The sequence below is a fragment of the Oryzias latipes genome, chromosome 14, assembly GCF_002234675.1.
Source record: "Oryzias latipes chromosome 14, ASM223467v1".
NCBI lineage: Eukaryota > Metazoa > Chordata > Actinopteri > Beloniformes > Adrianichthyidae > Oryzias > Oryzias latipes.
In genome coordinates, this window is record NC_019872.2 from 1,523,327 (window position 1) to 1,541,452 (window position 18,126).

General features: G+C 41.8%; 1 protein-coding gene across 2 annotated transcripts in view; it reads right to left on the reverse strand.

Annotated features, from left to right (window-relative positions):
- cfap58 (cilia and flagella associated protein 58) overlaps positions 1–17,546 on the reverse strand; it is a 17,835-nt gene extending 289 nt beyond the window's left edge. Inside the window, exons 1-17 of one of the 2 annotated variants that reach the window (XM_023962745.1) lie at positions 17,350–17,546; positions 14,316–14,579; positions 14,109–14,242; positions 13,895–14,045; positions 13,629–13,823; positions 13,137–13,274; positions 12,829–12,988; positions 12,240–12,322; positions 11,050–11,241; positions 10,817–10,978; positions 10,525–10,671; positions 4,221–4,361; positions 3,926–4,149; positions 3,532–3,640; positions 3,348–3,452; positions 1,052–1,171; positions 413–537 (exon numbers count right to left, since the gene is read on the reverse strand). In XM_023962745.1, coding sequence (XP_023818513.1) covers positions 413–537; positions 1,052–1,171; positions 3,348–3,452; positions 3,532–3,640; positions 3,926–4,149; positions 4,221–4,361; positions 10,525–10,671; positions 10,817–10,978; positions 11,050–11,241; positions 12,240–12,322; positions 12,829–12,988; positions 13,137–13,274; positions 13,629–13,823; positions 13,895–14,045; positions 14,109–14,221 — 2,165 coding nt within the window. In that variant the 5' untranslated portion in view covers positions 14,222–14,242; positions 14,316–14,579; positions 17,350–17,546. Of the gene's footprint in view, positions 1–412; positions 538–1,051; positions 1,172–3,347; positions 3,453–3,531; positions 3,641–3,925; positions 4,150–4,220; positions 4,362–10,524; positions 10,672–10,816; positions 10,979–11,049; positions 11,242–12,239; positions 12,323–12,828; positions 12,989–13,136; positions 13,275–13,628; positions 13,824–13,894; positions 14,046–14,108; positions 14,243–14,315; positions 14,580–15,203; positions 15,411–17,349 lie in introns of those variants that run through there. The other variant, XM_004084230.4, reaches the window with a different exon arrangement.
- Between the last annotated feature and the right edge of the window lie 580 nt (positions 17,547–18,126).

Below are 18,126 nucleotides of genomic sequence, written 5' to 3' on the forward strand. Positions count from 1 at the left end.
CAAATCCCTTCATTTCAGCTGCAAACTTATGACACTGTACTCTAGGTTTCTGGGAACAGCTGAGCAACTGTTTCAACATAAATAATATAAGGTTTCTTTAAAGGAAACCAAAATCACTGCAAGTTTAAAATAGTCTTTACATTTTTTTCATTTTTTCTGAACTTTGTGGAACATTTGTGTCATGTAAAAAGGGGTTTTTCTAATCTGTGATCCCATGTTGATTTTTTTAATACATGACACAATATACTGTTGTATCATTTATTCCATTTTACTTTTAACATTTTAAATAAATGTACCCGTTTTGTCTCCTTAGTTCAGATTGCTTGATGACGTAGATTGCAGTGGGGCTGTTGTTTTGCTAGTTATGAATTGTGTACATCAGAAAGGTCAACAGAGTGTGGCTTACGCTCACCTACAGAGTTTTTTCTGACAGAGATACTTCTTCTTGATGTTTGCCAGCTCACTGGAGAGTCTGTGGTTCTCACTCTTGTATTCATTCATCTCAGAGTCAAGCATCCTCAATTCTGCTGTCAGAACCTGTGAAGGAACAGAATCACAGAGTTGTGTGGGACTGAGTGATGCACAGAAGCTGTAATTAAAGCCTTTGTCACGTGCACCCATATGGGTAAACCCCCCTGAAGGTCGTACAATGTGTGAAGGCATTCTACGGGTTTCTTACGAGCACTCACATATCACCTGCACACCCCGTGTGTAACACTTCACGCGGTCAGTAAGGAGGCAGTACGCAGACTGTGCACACCTCACAAATGACTCAAGTGCTGTGTAAAGGGCACCGTGCAACAGCACCCCCCCACGTCCTTAGTGTGTGTAACTCACATTGTCCTTACAAATATTTAACAATACATTTACTCCACGCACCACAATGGTACGTTCCATTTTCATGAGGTGGATGCATGAGCTTCAAGAGAACTGTAAGACACACCAGATGCAGCCCCTCCTCTTTACGCCTCACCCCAAAGCCAAGGCTTTAAGCACAACTCAAGACTTCAAAATAAAGAGAAAGGAAATCTTTTTGGTTTTATATGAAGACCTTCAGCTTTTTGCTTCTGTCTCTGAGGGTGAACTCGTACTGCCACAGCTGCTCAGCTGCTTCTGGACCGGGTCGCCTGGCCAGCATGGTTTTCAGCTCCACATAGAGCTTTTCCTTTTCCTACAAAGAATTAAAAAGTTATCGTAAAAAGAACTGAATTCCATTAACATTTTTGCTTGTGTGATCCTTTGATGACTTAAAAAAAAATCATATTAAAAGATTTGTTTTTTAAGTATACAGTCTGACACAATCTGCAGGGACTCCTTAAAATCGCTCCAGTCGTCTTTTGATTTATTTTCAAAGCTTCCCCAGTAGTCCTTTCATCATGACTTTGCCGTTTTTAGACAAAGTCTAAAAAACAGTTTTGAGAGGCCAGACCAGTCTCATAATTCAGAAATGCCCACAGTCAGATTCACAATAGCAATTTTATGCAAACCTGCAATATCAATTTGTAAATGCACACTAAAGGTTTCACACACGCACACACGCTGTGTTTCACACATGCACACTAAATGTTTAACAAATGCACATAGGTGTTTCTCACAAATGTGCACAAAACATGCTTCAGAAATTCAGAATAAATGTTTCAGAATGCACACTGTAAACTTGAAGGAATTATTGAAAAGTAAAAAAAAAAAAGTTAATTAGGGGGGAAAGTGTAAACTTGAAATCAAAATGAATTATTTCGAAAAACAATTTAAATTGAAATAAAAAAAATGTAAACATAAGACTGTCACCAAAAAAAAAAGTTTATTTGTATTTTCAACTTTTTTTCATTTCTCCCCTTTGCTTTCAGTTCAGTTTTCACGGTTTTTAAAAGTCTTCCTATTAATAAAAAAAAATGTATGTGGTGAGCCTTAATCTAATGACATGAAGAAAAATATGGCAAATGCGGTGACGAGGAAGAATCACATACAGTGGGTGGGGTTAAACGTGTTTAACTCCGCCCACATTGAGCCACGCCTCGGTCTGCACACTGCAGCCAGGGGTGGTTGTAAGACACCACACAGAAGTGATTGATTGATAAGCTCAACAGCTAAGTCACGCTGAAACAAAATATCAACCGGGAAAGTAGAACAGCAATATAATGCGTGAAAACTGTTCGGTAGTGAAAATGCTCTCCCAAAGTTTGGTACATCGGAGTGGGGGGGCACATGAACAGACACTGTTTACCTCAGATAGGGAATCATGTCCCGGTAGCCAGTTAGCTCAAAGCCCCACCCCCAAATAAAAATAGGATCAGCTCTGCAGTGAAAACTGAAAGGAAAGAAGAAGAGAAAGAATAAAAAAACTTTTTTTTTCTGTAACACTTTTGGGCTTTTACATTTTTTTATTCACGTTTTAAATTTTTTTTTTCACAGAAAGTTCAATATTTCTCTCAAGTTTACAATATAATTTTTTCAAATTCACATTTCTTTCTTTTCACATTTTTAATAGTTCCTTCAAGTTTACAATGTGTACTTTTGACTTCAAAACTGTTTTTAAATTTTTGTTTTAAATTCAAAATGTCTTGTTTTCAAATCTTCCTTTTTTTCTGATTTACCATCTGTGTTTTTTTCATTCACTTTAAGCTGATCCAAATTTGACCCCCATATTTTTCAAGGTATTAATAAATCACACTACTTCACTACTAGGGCTGCACAGTGGCGCAGTGGTTAGCGCTCTTGCCTCACAGCAAGAAGGCCCCCGGTTCAAGTCCCGGCTGGGGGACATGAAAAACACAACATCAATGGGGGACCTTTCTGTGTGGAGTTTGCATGTTCTCCCCGTGCATGCGTGGGGTCTCCGGCTTCCTCCCACCATCCAAAAACATGCTTCATAGGTTAATTGGCAACTCTAAATTGACCCTAGGTGTGAGTGTGGGAGTGAATGGGTGTGTGAGTGAGGACATTCTACCCTACAACAAACTGGCGACTTGTTCAGGGTGTCCCCCTGCCTTCGGCTACAAGTGGCCAGGATAGGCTCTGGCAGCCCCATGACCCCGAAAGGGATAAAACGGCATAGAAAATGAATGAATGAATGAACTACTTCAATATTTTTGCATCAGAGAAGTTTGTGATGAATGTCAATGCTGCAGATGTATGCTTCACTGCAAAAAACCCTCTTAAGAAACTAAAAGACCCTTGTTTCAAGACAATTTGTTTTTTTGTCTTGCAAGAAAATAAAATTCAGGTTTTTCAATAGCAAAATAATTTCAGTTTAAGGAAATATGTCTTAGTGACTGAAATTCTTTTCAGTTTTCCAAAAGAGTTTGTCATCAAGTCCAAGAGTGCCGAGTGAGGGTGGAGGGGTGAACCTGCAGCAGAAGCTCCTGCTCCTCCAGCTCCTGGGTTTTGGTGATCAATCTCTTCTGCAAGCATTGAATCTTCTGGATGAGCAGGTATTTACCAGGATCCCCTCCCTGGAAGACAAGATCACATCTCTAAGTATTAACATTTCAAGAAAAAAGACATGAAAGATTTGAATGACAAAGCCCTGACCTCCAGCTGCCTCCATCTGTGAATGTTTATTGGCTTCAGCTGCTCCTCAAGAGCACTGTTCCTCACTCGTTCTCTGATCAGCTCCTTCTGCAGGTGGATCAGCTCCTGTCTGCAGAACACCATTTCACATGAAGACCCCCCCAAAGGTTCTGTCATTGTCATAAAGAAATCCAAAAGATGTTCACTTAAATTTACCTAGAAAATGATATTGCTAAACAGAGCTTTTTATCACATAACTTAGTGGTAAGAAACATTCATTTATGAGTCTTTAATATCTAAACATTCAGGGATTTTTTATTTTTTTTGAAAACTGCATTAGTCCCCAACCTTCTTTTTTTTCTCCCACAAAGCTGTAAAGCCCTTCTTACCCCCCATCCTGATCATCCCGCCTCACCTCAGCTCCTCTGTGTTGGGCATGGTCCTGTCCATGCGGCTCTTCTTGCACTGCAGCCTCTTGATCTCCAGCTTGAGCAGGCGGATGTCCTCCAGCCTCTGCTTGTAGTGAAAATCCCCCTTTGCCAGGATTGATTGCTGGATCCTGATCTTCTCATACAGCAGTGAGCGTTCATCATTTCTGTGCAGAAGCTGTTTGCCCAGGCTGTCCCGCTCCCCTGTCACCTTTACAGAACATCATCAGTGTCTGACATTTGCTGTCTTTAGCTCAGACCGCTTGCATTCTTCTTCTTTACCTGCTGCAGCTGTCCCTTCAGTCGGGTGTACTCGCTGTCGTTGTCTGATATTATCTTGTGCAGGTTTTGTTGTTCAGCTCTTTGACTGTCAAAATGCTTCTTTGTTTCCTCCAGCTGGAGCTTCATGGACTGCAGCTCCTCCTGACAAAGAACACAGAGGTTCAGTAGAGGGCTGGGTGTTAAATCGATGTTATCAATAATGCAAATTGGTTTTTCTAGACAATTTCTTTTTGGGAACATCAAGATTTTGTTTTCCAAGCTCTGTGTTTTCTTGTGCTTTTGCTGTTGGGAGTAAATCCTGTCTGTCTCTCATTATGAGAAAATATGAAAACTGCAGCAAAGTGAAGAGCAGCTTCTTTTGAGAGTTCAGTTGGTTCAGACTGACATAACAGTTACAGGGGGGCTTTTAGCTGTGCTAAAGAGAAGAAATAACTAATTTGTGATAGAAAATACTAAAAAAGAAACGTCATACACCACATGAAAAGGCCAGAAGCAGAGAGCAAAGACAGATTAGAAACAGAGTCACTCAAAACACTTGTTTCTATTATCTTTCTTATCTGATGTTATATGTTGTGACTTCCTCTCTCTTTGCAGACAACATAATATCATTTTTTAAAACAACACTTGTAAAGTAATGGAATCATTTGTCCGGTAAAAAATGTGCCTGGTCGATAGATTTTTTTTCATTAGCCAACTTGTCTGGTGAGTAAAAAATCAAATGTTGCCAACGGGTTGTGACTTCAAACTTGGAGCATTAAAGCAAACACAGCAAAATCTGTTTAAAGGTTGTAGCTGCCAAAGGTGAGAGTACGACCAACTTGTTTCAACGCCTTAAACAGACATTCTGCCAAGTGCGTTCTAGTATTTCTCTTTATCAGATGCTCAAGGCTACAATGTTAATGTATTTTGTTCTGCTTTAGCCAGGGATCCAGGCAATAAAATTTCACAGTATCCAGTTGAAAAATGTTTCAGTAACAGGAGAACGGCACTTTAGTGAGCTTGCTAACAACACGCCATTCAAAGTTCTAATTGCAACGTTTTTCCTCACATTTACTTCCTAATGATGCCAAAGAAGTTAGGAAATGATCAATGACAGGCCCTAGGATAAGTTTTTGCTTGTAGTTGATTCTAAAAGTGTTTTTCTTTTTAATTCAAGATGGCAGCCTCTTTCTGAGGTCAAAGGTCGAAGAACTTCAAAGGCTGCTGCAGCTTCTGCTGGCCATATAAAGGTGCATGTCTGTCAATATTGTTTGATATTAAGAGGATAACATGTGTCTGAATGAGAGGGATCAAGGTAGAAGCGTTAGGTCACAGGGGGCTGACCGTAGGGCTGAGGTGGAGAAGGTGCAGGAGTTTAAGTACTTGGGGTCAACAGTTCAGTGTGATGGGGAGTGTGGAAAAGAGGTGAAGAGGCGAGTGCAGGCAGGTTGGAGCGGGTGGAGGAAAGTGTCAGGAGTGTTGTGTGACAGAAGAGTGCCAGCAAGACTCAAAGGAAAGGTGTACAAGACAGTGGTGAGACCAGCTCTACTCTATGGGTTAGAGACGGTAGCAGTGAGACAGAGACAAGAGGCTGAGATGGAGGTAGCAGAGATGAAGATGTTGAGGTTCTCCTTAGGAGTGACCAGGTTAGACAGGATAAGGAACGAGTACATCAGAGGGACGGCTCATGTTGCCTGTGTTAGCGACAAAGTCAGAGAAGCCAGACTGAGATGGTTTGGACATGTTCAGAGGAGGGATAGTGGATATATTGGTAGAAGGATGTTGGAGATGGAGCTGCCTGGCAGGAGGGCAAGAGGACGGCCAAAGAGGAAATACATGGATGTCTTAACAGAGGACATGAAGTTGGCTAATGTTAGGGTAGAAGATGTCCATGATAGAGTGAGGTGGAAAAGGATGATTCGCTATGGCGACCCCTGATGGGAAAAGCCGAAAGAGAAAGAAGAAGAAAGCAGGGAGCCAAACAAAAACAATTAAGCTAACTCGGAGCTAAAGTAGGCTAACTGACAGCCGACCGTTGCTGCAGTACAAGAAATCAAATGAAAAAACATTGCACACCGATGATGGGGGGGGGGGGGTAGGTAGGATCAACAAGCAACAAGTTGCGGGAAGTTAATAATCATTTCTGTCAGGTGCATGTTAAGGGGCGGGGCCTGTCCACACACACTAAAATGATACAAACTGACCAAAAATATAAATGCAAATCTTTTGTTATTGCTCCCATTTTTTATGGTATGAACTCAAAGATGTGAAACATTTTCCACATACACAAAATAACCAGTTATCTGAAATATTGTTCACAAATCTGTCTAAATCTGTGATAGTGAGCACTTCTCCTTTGCCAAGACAATCCATCCCACCTCACAGGTGTGCCATATCAAGATGCTGATTAGACAGCATGATTATTGCACAGGTGTGCCTTAGACTGGCCACAAGAAAAGGCCACTCTGAAATCTTCAGTTTTGTTTTATTGAGGGGGTCAGGGGACTCAGATAACCAGTCAGTACCTGGTGTGACCACCATTTGCCTCATGAAGTGCGACACATCTCCTTCGCACAGAGTTGATCAGGTTGTCTATTGTGGCCTGTGGAATGTTGGTCCACTCTTCTTCAATGGCTGTGCGAAGTTGCTGGATATTGGCAGGAACTGGAACACGCTGTCGTATACGCCGATCCAGAGCATCCCAAACATGCTCAATGGGTGACATGGCCGGTGAGTATGCTGGCCATGCAAGAACTGGGATGTTTTCAGCTTCCAAGAATTGTGTACAGATCCTTGCAACATGGGGCTGTGCATTATCATGCTGCAAAATGAGGTGATGTTGTTGGATGTACGGCACAACAATGGGCTCCAGGATCTCGTCACGGTATCTCTGTGCAATCCAAATGCCATCAATGAAATGCACCTGTGTTCTTCGCCCATACCATAACCCCACCACCACCATGGGCTACTCGATCCACAACATTGACATCAGAAAACCGCTCACCCACACAACGCCACACACGCTGTCTGCCATCTGCCCTGAACAGTGTAAACCGGGATTCATCCGTAAAGAGAACACCTCTCCAACGTGTCAGACGCCATCGCATGTGAGCATTTGCCCACTCAAGTCGGTTACGACGACGAACTGGAGTGAAGTTGAGACCTCGATGAGGACGACGAGCATGCAGATGAGCTTCCCTGAGATGGTTTCTGACAGTTTGTGCAGAAATTCTGTGGTTATGCAAACCGATTGTTTCAGCAGCTGTCCGAGTGGCTGGTCTCAGACGATCTTGGAGGTGGACTTGCTGGATGTGGAGGTCTTGGGCTGGTGTGGTTACACGTGGTCTGCGGTGTGAGGCGGTTGGATGTGCTGCCAAATTCTCGGAAACGCCTTTGGAGACGGCTTATGGTGGAGAAATGGACATTCAATTCCCTAGTAACAGCTCTGGCGGACATTCCTGCTATCAGCATGCCAATTGCACGCTCCCTCAAAACTTGCGACATCTGTGACATTGTGCTGTGTGATACAACTGAAGAGATCAGAGTGGCCTTTTCTTGTGGCCAGTCTAAGGCACACCTGTGCAATAATCATGCTGTCTAATCAGCATCTTAATATGGCACACCTGTGAGGTGGGATGGATTGTCTTGGGCAAAGGAGAAGTGCTCACTATCACAGATTTAGACAGATTTGTGAACAATATTTCAGATAACTGGTTATTTTGTGTATGTGGAAAATGTTTCACATCTTTGAGTTCATACCATAAAAAATGGGAGCAATAGGAAAAGATTTGCGTCTATATTTTTGGTCAGTGTATGTTGCATTTCACTCTGTCACACTGTTTAGGTGGGCTGACACCTGGAGGGTATTCCAGGAAGCATGTTTAAACTCCCCTGACTTTAAGCCTGAACTCTGGCTGAAATCGACCTGAACTTGCTTACTCTGGGTATGTCGGTTCCAAAAGACCGAATATGAGTTAGAGTAATTACGCTGGACTTGGTAACCCTGGGTTAATGCACGTGCACAGTAGGTACATAAAGACATTCTCAATGGATCGCTGATTTCTGGAGTCACCGTGAAAACACGTGGAGAAAAAAAGAGAGCGCTACACTTTAGTGAGACGGAGTCGTAGATTTCAATGACTCCGTATGAAGATTATACGTCCATCAAAAAAGTAATACGAGTTTCTGCTTGGAGAAAAAGAACGGACAAAGTAAACGAATGAGTTTCTGATCTTATTTTCATTGTGACGCATATATAGATAACTTATCCAACTTAAATTAATTCAATTGGTAACAGGTAATTGGGTTAAATTTATTCAACCTAATTTCTTACGTCTAACTCAGTATTTATTTACAACTCAAATTTACATATTTTTCTAACTAAATGTGATATTACTCCAATTTAATTAAAGTTTTTCCATCTGAATTTATTGTAATTCTTGAACTCTCATATGTCTAAGTTAGAGGCTGCAGATATTCTCATTTGTATAACAATAAAATGAATGTAATGAAATGAATTTGAATTGTGTATCCACATATCATATCTCTGAATCAATCATTACACCACTACACAGTAGTGGTGCTATATAACCACATCATCCTCTCATTCCCTCTCACTCATGGTGCAGAAAGAATTAAATATAACAGGACAAAATAACTCTGCAAAACACAGTAAAACAGCTAAACAACTGAACACATTTGGCCAAAAAACCACACTTAAACCCAAATCCGTCCAGACAGGCAAAGGGAATGGTATCCCACAATTCCTTGCGGTGCCAATCAAACAGCAGCACCAAAGTTACACCTACTTAATTAAATTAATTTAAATGAAAGTAAAATAAATGTCTGATAACTATGTGTTATTTTTAAACTGACTTAACAAAAAAGAATTGATTTATCTTAACTGAAGCAAATAATTAAGTTAGATCAAAGTAAAATAGTTTATCTTTCCAACATCCATATGTGGTCTTATCACCCTCTCATGGTGGAAAAAGTATTATCTGAGCTTCTTCATCCACTAAATCATCTTCAAATGGACACGCCATGCTGCTTCACCTCTCTGTAAACAAACTAACCTTCAACTAAACCTGCTCCAGACCAGGTTATGTTCAGAGCATGAGTTGCTATGGCAACTTGACATACCCTGAAACATACCTCCATTTCTGGAACTGAAAGCTGAGGTTATCAACTTCCTTAGCCTCAAACTTACCGTGGTAATTAGCATAACCTGCTTTTTGGAATACAGCCCTGTACTGGAGTGAGTGTTTCTGTTCTGCTGGGGGAGATGATGGAATGTAAGAAAAGAGGGAGAGTGCCCGGTCATCCCCACACCAAGACCCCCGCAGGAGCAGCGCTAGCCAGACCCCCCCGACACCAGCACAATATAGCAGGTAGTGGCCCTGTGGTAGAGTGTCCGCCTTGTGACTAGAAGATCGTGAGTTCAAATCCAGGCCGGCTCATACCAAAGACTCTAAAAATGGGACCCAATGGCTCCCTGCTTGACACTCAGCATTAAGGGATGGATTGGGGGGGGTTAAGCCACCAAATGGTTCTTGAGCGCTGCTGTGTCTGCAGCTCACCGCTCCCCCAGGTGATGGGGGAGCAGATAATGTGTGACAAATAATGGGACTTTAACTTTAGATAGAGGAAACCGGCTCCCGGGCAATCACCTCAGCTACTCAGACCAGGGCGAGCAGGACCGCCACAGCTCCAGCCCAACCAGAAGAATAGCCTCCCTGCCGCACCCAGATGCACACCCAGGAGTTCTGAGCATGACCCCACTGCACCCCACCCTGTTTAAGAAAAGTGTGATATATTGTTGTGAGGCAAAAGGTGTATGCACGAAAGGGTGCCGATAAAACTGGTGGGTAGGGCACTGAGAGGACACCCCCTGATTGCTGGTAGTGATGTCCAACTAACCCCCCTGCCAAGGGTCCTACATGTCTATGGTGGAATTAAAACCAAGAGGGGAGAGGCGCGTGTATGTGGCAACCATGGTTGGGGCACCACTGCCAAGTAGCTGCTCCCCCCGATTTGCATCGCAGGCTGACCCCCCACCCCTCCATCGCCCTAATAAATGGTCATCTGAGTCAGGGACAGCTACTAGACTGACCCCCGATTGGTGAAAAAACAGCCCATCCCAGTGCCCCATGTTATCTCAGCCCAAGGACCCCGTTGCAAGAGCCGACCCCCCAGGCCCCACATCCCCCACCTCACACAAAGCGAGAGGAAGAAGCGTAATTTTTTAATGATTTCTTCAGTTTAAAGAAATCAACAGACCTTGCTTTTGTGAATACTGTACCGTCTACCATGACAGTCAGCCTACCCTTAAGTTCTCATTCTCCTTGTCTAGGCGCTTGTGTTCAGCCTGACTGCTGGCACAGTCCTGGTGTTTGATGCTGATCTCCTCTTTGAGCCGAGAAACCTGGTTGCTCAGTGTCCTAATCCTTCTCTTCAACTCTGTGATCTCGTCCTACAGTGAGACACGCCAGGATAAGAAAGAGGGATCAGTGGGATCAGAGAAGGCAGAAAAATGAGAATCCCCCCCCCCCAGAAAACTCAGTATTAGACAATCACCCTAACAATATCATTTTTTGTGAATGACATGAAGGCCCCACCTGAGCCTCTGCAATGCTTTTGCTGTACAGGTTCCTCTCAGACATGACGGACTCCAGCAGGCTCTCTTGCTGCTTCAGTTTGCACTCTGCCTCTGCCACTTTCTTCTTCCAGTCACATATCTCCACATCTTTGACTTTCACATCATTCATTCTTTGCTGCACCTGTGTAGGCAGGGTTGTCACCCACGTCAGACCAAAATGATCCAAAAGGACCCCTACCCCCAACCACCTGCCTTTTGCATCAGGCTGCTGCTCTCATCAATGTGGCGGTCCCTTTCTTTTTCCAGCTGCTGGATGATCTTGCGCTGCTTCTGGGCCTCCTGCTGGTATCCGCTGATCTCCTGCTCCAGGCTCCTCTTATCCAGCTCCAGGAGCTTCATGGCGTTCTGCTGTTTCTCACTTGACTGCACAGCTTTCATAACGTTCTAGTAATGTAGAAAATGATAAGTGTGATTGTGAGGTGGCCCTGCACCCACTCGTCACACTCGTCAAAGCCCTCAATGCTCGCTGTCACCACCTTGCATGGCTGTGTAAATGTTTGTGTCAGTCCGTATCCATGCATGTGTCTATGTGTGTGCAAGGGGTGGGGGTGTTAACAGATAACGCTCGGTAATGCAGGCAGAGTGGCACAAACAGTACTTCGCACCGAGTGAGGCTCAGTGCAATGCTTAAGAGTGCTGTGATTGATTTGCAAAGGAAAGTCAGGTGTGTGTCATCCAGAAACTGGGGGCTGGGGTTGCTGGGAGATGAAGAGCAAACAAAACTCTGGAGACGGTTCCCACCGGTGACCAGAGAGGGAGACAGAGTCCTGACTTCTGACAATTGAAGTGTGGGGTAATACATGTAAAACCAATTTAGTGCAGAAAGTTATTTGAATAAAACATAAAGTTGAATATAGGGGAAATAAAAATGTATTATTTATTAGGTCAGGACTGTTGGAAATTTGAAGATTTAGTTAAACAGCAAACTTTATTAAGCATGCCTAAGTTAAAACTAAAGGGGTGCCAGAGAGTTCATAAGTTTGTTTTTACTTCCACAGGTGAAAATCACAGGAGGAAATGTGATTTTAAGTTTTTAGTTGCTCACACAGCTTTAAGGCAGACATGTTTATCTTTTGTTTGGAATTCTAAACAAAAAGTTGTTCATATAAAATGTAACATTTTTGCAAAGAGACACTTTCTGCGATGTCATGTGTTGTTAGTGTTGTGTGTGGTGGCAGCTGGTAAAGATCATCTAAGACTGAGACTTTGATACAGGGGCTGAAACAAAAGAAGAGCTTTTTCCTTCTTATTGCTCATTTCCAGTCATGAAGATGTGTGGACCTACAGACTGTTGGATTGCATATCTTAATGTTTTGTGATAGTCTTTATGAAAGGTACAAAAAAAACACAACAATTTACCATAAACTAAACCATTGGCCCACCTTACTCAAGATATCTCTCTCTCGAATCAGCTCATCTTTTGCTTTTTTTTCTGTTTCCACTTGTTTTTTGGCTGCTTCGAGATCTGCAGTAAAAGAAAGAATGCTTAAATACTTCATGCTGACTTTTTCATTTCTTCTGTAGTAATGAATCAGGTGGAAAAGTTTCCAGCGGTGTGTCTGTGAAAGATGAACTCGTCACCGACTGCTTGCTCTCATGGCACACAGCGGCTTACACAAAGCAACAGGAGACGTGCTTTCAGAGCGAGTTTAACCCTGCAACTCCTGCAGGCTCACCATGCTTCTGTGCTCACATGCCCACCAAAGAGCCACTGCAGTTCCAGCCAGTCCTGCTTCAGGATGTTTGCATTCATTGCATCACAACATCTTCATTTCTGACAAGTCCTTAAACAGCCCATTTCAGATTTTTATTTTCTTCATTTTTATCTGACTGAAAGAACTGACTGATTCCTTTCATGAAGACATTACTTGAATTGTTACAAAAACCGCGACACAGAAATGATAGCTCCAAAAGGCAAGCCTGCACCCCCCACCCCCCCACCAAACATACCTTTAAAGCTAAGACCCTTACCTTTCTCCAGAGCAGCAGTCTGAGCTTTCAGTACCTCCATCTGAACTTCCACATCTGCCTTCTGCTCCTCCATCTGCCAGAACTTCTTCTGCACAGTTTCTCTGGTCTTGGTTTGTTTGGAAATTTCCTGACGCATCTGACTCACCTCCTCTTCTCTCATCTGACCGCCAAATATCAGAGAAAAAGAGAACAATGTTTCTGACTGACGTCTGTTTGACAGTATCTTCTGTCATTGTCATCAACGCACACATTGGTATTGTTGGTGTTTGTCATTTCCAGCGCATGCACACATGGACAGCATCATGTACCTTCAGCTCATTTGTGATCTGCTGGTTGTCCACAAGGAGGCGCTCTTTGGTTGATGCCAGCTGCTCAAACTCCTGCTGCAGCTTGCTTTTCCTGGCCTGCATCTGCTCCAGCTCCTTGGTGCTTCTATCGTTCAACATCTGTGTTAGCAGGATTGGATTAAGTCTGAGATGATAATCTGATGGTTCATGCTCTCATTTCTTGACTGATCTTCTTTAGCATTTTGCCTCCAAAGAGCCAAACTCTCCAGAACTGTTGAATGCCCCTTAAAATACTGTTCTTCCAAGTTTAAGAATTTTCTCTTTATTGATGAAGCCAATTCTTTTCAGTCAGATCAATTTCCTGTATAGATGTTTATTTCACCATCTTTCAGAAGTCAAAAATGATAATAAAAAAAGACAGCCTACAAATGAAGAACCAGTGTTGTGTCCACACAAAATGAAGAAAGAACCTCATTGGAATCTTTGAAGTAAAGATGTCCACATCACATTTACCCTTTGCTCTTTGAGCAGCAGTTCCAGTCTCTGCTGCTCCTCTTTGGCCTTCTGGACCTGAAGACTCAGGGATTTGATTTCTCCTAACTTGGCCTCCATGTCAGTGTGCAGCTGCTGAACCTCTTTGTCCAGCTTTTCCTTTAGTCTCACTTCACGGGAAATGTCGTTCTGCTGGACCTGCAGCTCCTGCTGAAGCTGGAGTTAGAAATGGAGAGAAGGAGTTTTGTTACAAGACACTCTACTCATGTATGTATGTAGTTTTGTACCTGAGCGAGCGTCTGGGAGGCCTTCTCTCTCTGAGTCTCCAGCTCCTGCTGAGCTGCGTGAGCCTCATTCAGTCTCTTCCTGAGGTCCTCCCCCTTTGCCATCAGCTCATCCCTTTCTTTTGTCAACTCCTCAACCTTTCTAAAGAGTTCACTGAGAGAAGCAGGAGATGACGGCAAGTCTCATCTATTTCCGGCTGTGACTTTGAGGACTCACCTGTGCTGGTCTCTGTTATTGTCAGTTTGTTGTGTGAGTTTGGAAACCTCCTCTTTCAGGACCCTGATGGCCTCACTGTCCTTCTTTTCTCGGTCGTGGGCAGCATCCACCATTTTCCAGGCTTTATCCAGCTCCTGAGTTAAGAAAGTATTTTAGATATTTAAACAGAGAATAAAAAGAGGGACTTCCTGCTGTTTTATGTTTTACCCGTTTCAAAGACGTTAGTGTTGTCTCGTCTTCCTGGGACAGTTTCAGAGCAGCTGCCACCTTGGTTGAAGATGACACAACTTCTGCATTTAGTTCCCTGCACTTTGACCTCAGTCTTTTTTCATTTTCCTGTGACTTTTTGAGAGCGTGGGTGAGCTTTTCAAACTCCCCCCGGATCTTATCCGCACTCTCGCCCCCCACCAACTCGCTGAGCACCGCCTGAAACTGCTCCACCGACTCAGAAGCATCGTCTGCCTTTTGTCCCTACGGAAACAGCAGAGGTAAAGAATGGAAGTGACTTTCAGAGTTAGCTGATCAGACCGACAAAGACCCCCCCCCCTCCCCCCCCACACACACACACACACACTAAAGAAGCACTGTCTTCCTTCATGAGAAAACATGACTATTTGAGAAGATGTGATTCTCAAACAGCCATCCATCCCTTTTCTCAAATGTCTCTTTTGGGGTCACAGGGCTGCTGGAGCCTATCCAGCAGGCGAAGGCAGGGGACACCCTGGACAGGTCGCCTGTCTGTCGCAGGGCCATAATCTCACACCCATACACACTCACATTCACACCTATGGACATTTAGAGTAACCAATTACCATGTTTTTGGAAGGTCCACGGGGAGAACATGCATCAAAATCTCTCAAACCTTTTTCCTTGTCTAGAAAACTCACACTGTCATCAGAAGTATCATTGCTTCACTGACAGGTGAATGAATCCTTACAAACAGGCTGCCAAACATTTCACTTGACTCCTTTGACCCACCGGAGTGGGAGCTAAAGGAGAATCTATGACCCAAATGAAGCCTAAACATGCATGGAAATGTTTAGAGACACATTTTTAGAATCATTCTGAAATGCTGTTTAGACAAAAGACACGTACCTCCATTATTAGAGCTGTAATGTTTAAGGACGGCAACTGCCGATTTCCACATTTGTTAACACTGGTTTCTAAGCAACCAGTGATCTCGCGAGATCAAGACTTCAAATTCGCTGAGGTCAAACGCCGTTAATCCGATGCTTTTCCATGGATTATCTTGCTTTGAACCCGGGATCCAGAGCGGGGGGTGTGGGGGGAATTCAGACAAATGATGCACACATTTCTGTTGTCTACGGTTTTGGTGAGCAACGGCGATCTCCCCGTTGTTGCTGTTTTTTTCTCCCAGCTTTATTGAACATAGCATTAACGTACAAAATCCAACATCAAGGAGTCAGACCGATCATCATCATCAGCAGTAATCAATGCCATCATTCCAAACCCATTCAATCACCTCAAGTAATAATCGTAGCAGAAAAATATCAAAAATAGAACTTGCTGATAAGAAAATAAAGTATCTTATAATATTTTAAAGAGAATACAAAAAAATTAATAAATAGTAATGTTTACAATACAAAGTTTTCTAAGAGGAGGGGATTACATAAAAAAAGCACAAATTGTTCCAGTGTTACTTGTTTTGGGTGTGTTTATTTTTTAATGTATTCATAAAACTGAAGCATCTCGATCTTAAATACAGTAAAATTGGGAGTTGTTTTTTTTATTCTGCACCTATATATATACAATTTAGATTGGAGAATGAACAAATTAATACTGTTTTCTACTTTTTTATCATCAGAATTGAAATATGTGAGGATTTATTATAATGTTACAATTAAATTTGATGTTTACAAAGCGTTCTACTTGGTTCCAATATTCACGGGAAAATTTACAAAAGTAGAAAAGGTGAAAAACTGTTTCAGTGAAATCAATACAAAAACTACAATTATTTTCTATATTTGAGAATTTGGATATAAACATATTTGTGGGGTAAATGTAGATTTTTTTTTTATGTATTTCTTTTTTATTTTAAAGAATGTTCCAAAAGATTTCTCCTCTCGGTGTAATGTTTCTTTTTTCACTTAAAGTATTACAAATATATTTGTTGTTCCACTTTTTATTGAAAATATCAATACCATTAATTATTAAAGGAAAGTCCATTTTAGAGGCTTCTTGATATTTAAGGTCAGAGGTCATCAGCTGAATTAATCCTGAGGGGAGAGCTTTCATTACACTGTTAAATTCTTTGCTTGTTAATGGAAAACACATTTTATTTGGAAACCTGCCATAATCCAAAAGGGTACCATTCTCATCAGAAAGATCCGAAACATAAATTATTTTTTTATCGATCCAGTTTTGTTTAAATAAAGATTTATCCTGTATTTTTATGTCCTCATTGTTCCAAATTATACTTTTGTGTGGTGAAAAATTATGACTATAACATAACTTCCAAGCAAGAGGAGCCTGCTGATAAAAATTTGAAAGATTGACGGGAATCTTTTTGATATTATAATTGCTATCCTATGGGGTCAAGATGACCCCCCCTTCCATTGATGTGTTCTCCCTACCATGACAAAGCTGGATAAAGGTGGAAAGTTTTCATGTAATCCATGGACACCAGTGAAGATCACAAATCATTGAAGAAAAAAGGTTCAGAGCACTGTCTAGTGGGTCTAGATGACCCAACTCCCAATGTTAAAGGGCCTAGGATAGCACAAGGGTTAATAGAAATTGAATGCCACCAATTTTATTAAAAATATTGAAAGGGATAATCTACCAAATTGAATTTGAGTGTTGAAGACATTTTTTAATCCAGTTAATTTTAAATGTATATTTTGTTTGAGTTAATACCCTCCTTTACATGGGGGGGGCATAAAGTTGTTCTTTCTGGAGAAAGTGACATCTATTTCTTCATGCAAAGTTAACTAAGAAGTTGTTTATTTCTTTGGAAGTTGAATCAGGAACAAACAAAGATAAGGCAGGATAAACTACTCTTGAGATCCCTTCCGCTTTAGTCAAGAGGATCCTGCCAAAAATAGGTAGATCTCGTTGAAGCCACACATTCATCACATTCTGCATTTTTTTCCCCCGATCTCCCCGCTGTCATGTGAACGGACAGGTTCTACTGATGTCATGACGCGCTGCAGTCTTAAATGTCAACGCACAAACGCACAAAGCCCTCGGGGAAGATCCAGTAGTTTTAAACCGCACCGACCTGTCTCCGTTGATCTGCAGTGAAGCTGTGAAGACCGGGTCAGGTTCTGAGCATGTTCTGGTTCTGGAAAGCACACCTAATCAGAACTCATTCAGGGGACCTGCCTTTGGAGTCAAAGGTTTGACCTGCTAATCAAAAAAGGAGAAATACATTAATTATAAGAATTATTATAGAACTATTGTAGAGAGAAGTAAAAATTATTGTTTTTTTTAACTAATGTAAGGCTTTTTGTTATTGTTTAAAATAAAAAACAAGAGAATATCAATGTTATTATTTTAAACAGATGTTTGTATTTTTCAATGCCAATGTGAACAATCACATTTAACACATTTGTGAAATGTGGTTTTTTTTTTCAAGTTTGAAGATAATCAAATAGAGTTGATAGGACTCAAATCAGTTCAAACTGTAACTGATCAATAAAAACAAACAAACAGCATGTAATGTGCTTTATTAGTTAAGGTTCAAAGCCAGAACAACTCCTGCACCTTTAGCCCCTTGACCTCTGCTGAATGTTTTGGAAAAAATCAAAGTACTTGTTGTTTTTTCCCTCAAATGATATTTTAAAAATGGTTGAGTCATTCCAGAATTGGAGGACATTCTACGTCCCATCCATCATATTTCCAATAATTCCACATACAAAATACCCAAACAGTTTCTGACTGACTGTACTTGTCTTGAGAGCAAGTCTACAAGAATTATTGATAGTTGTCTGAGTCTGGAGGACCCCCTAGAATGCCAATTTTCCCCTGCACCCCCCAAGATGTCCAGACTAAAATC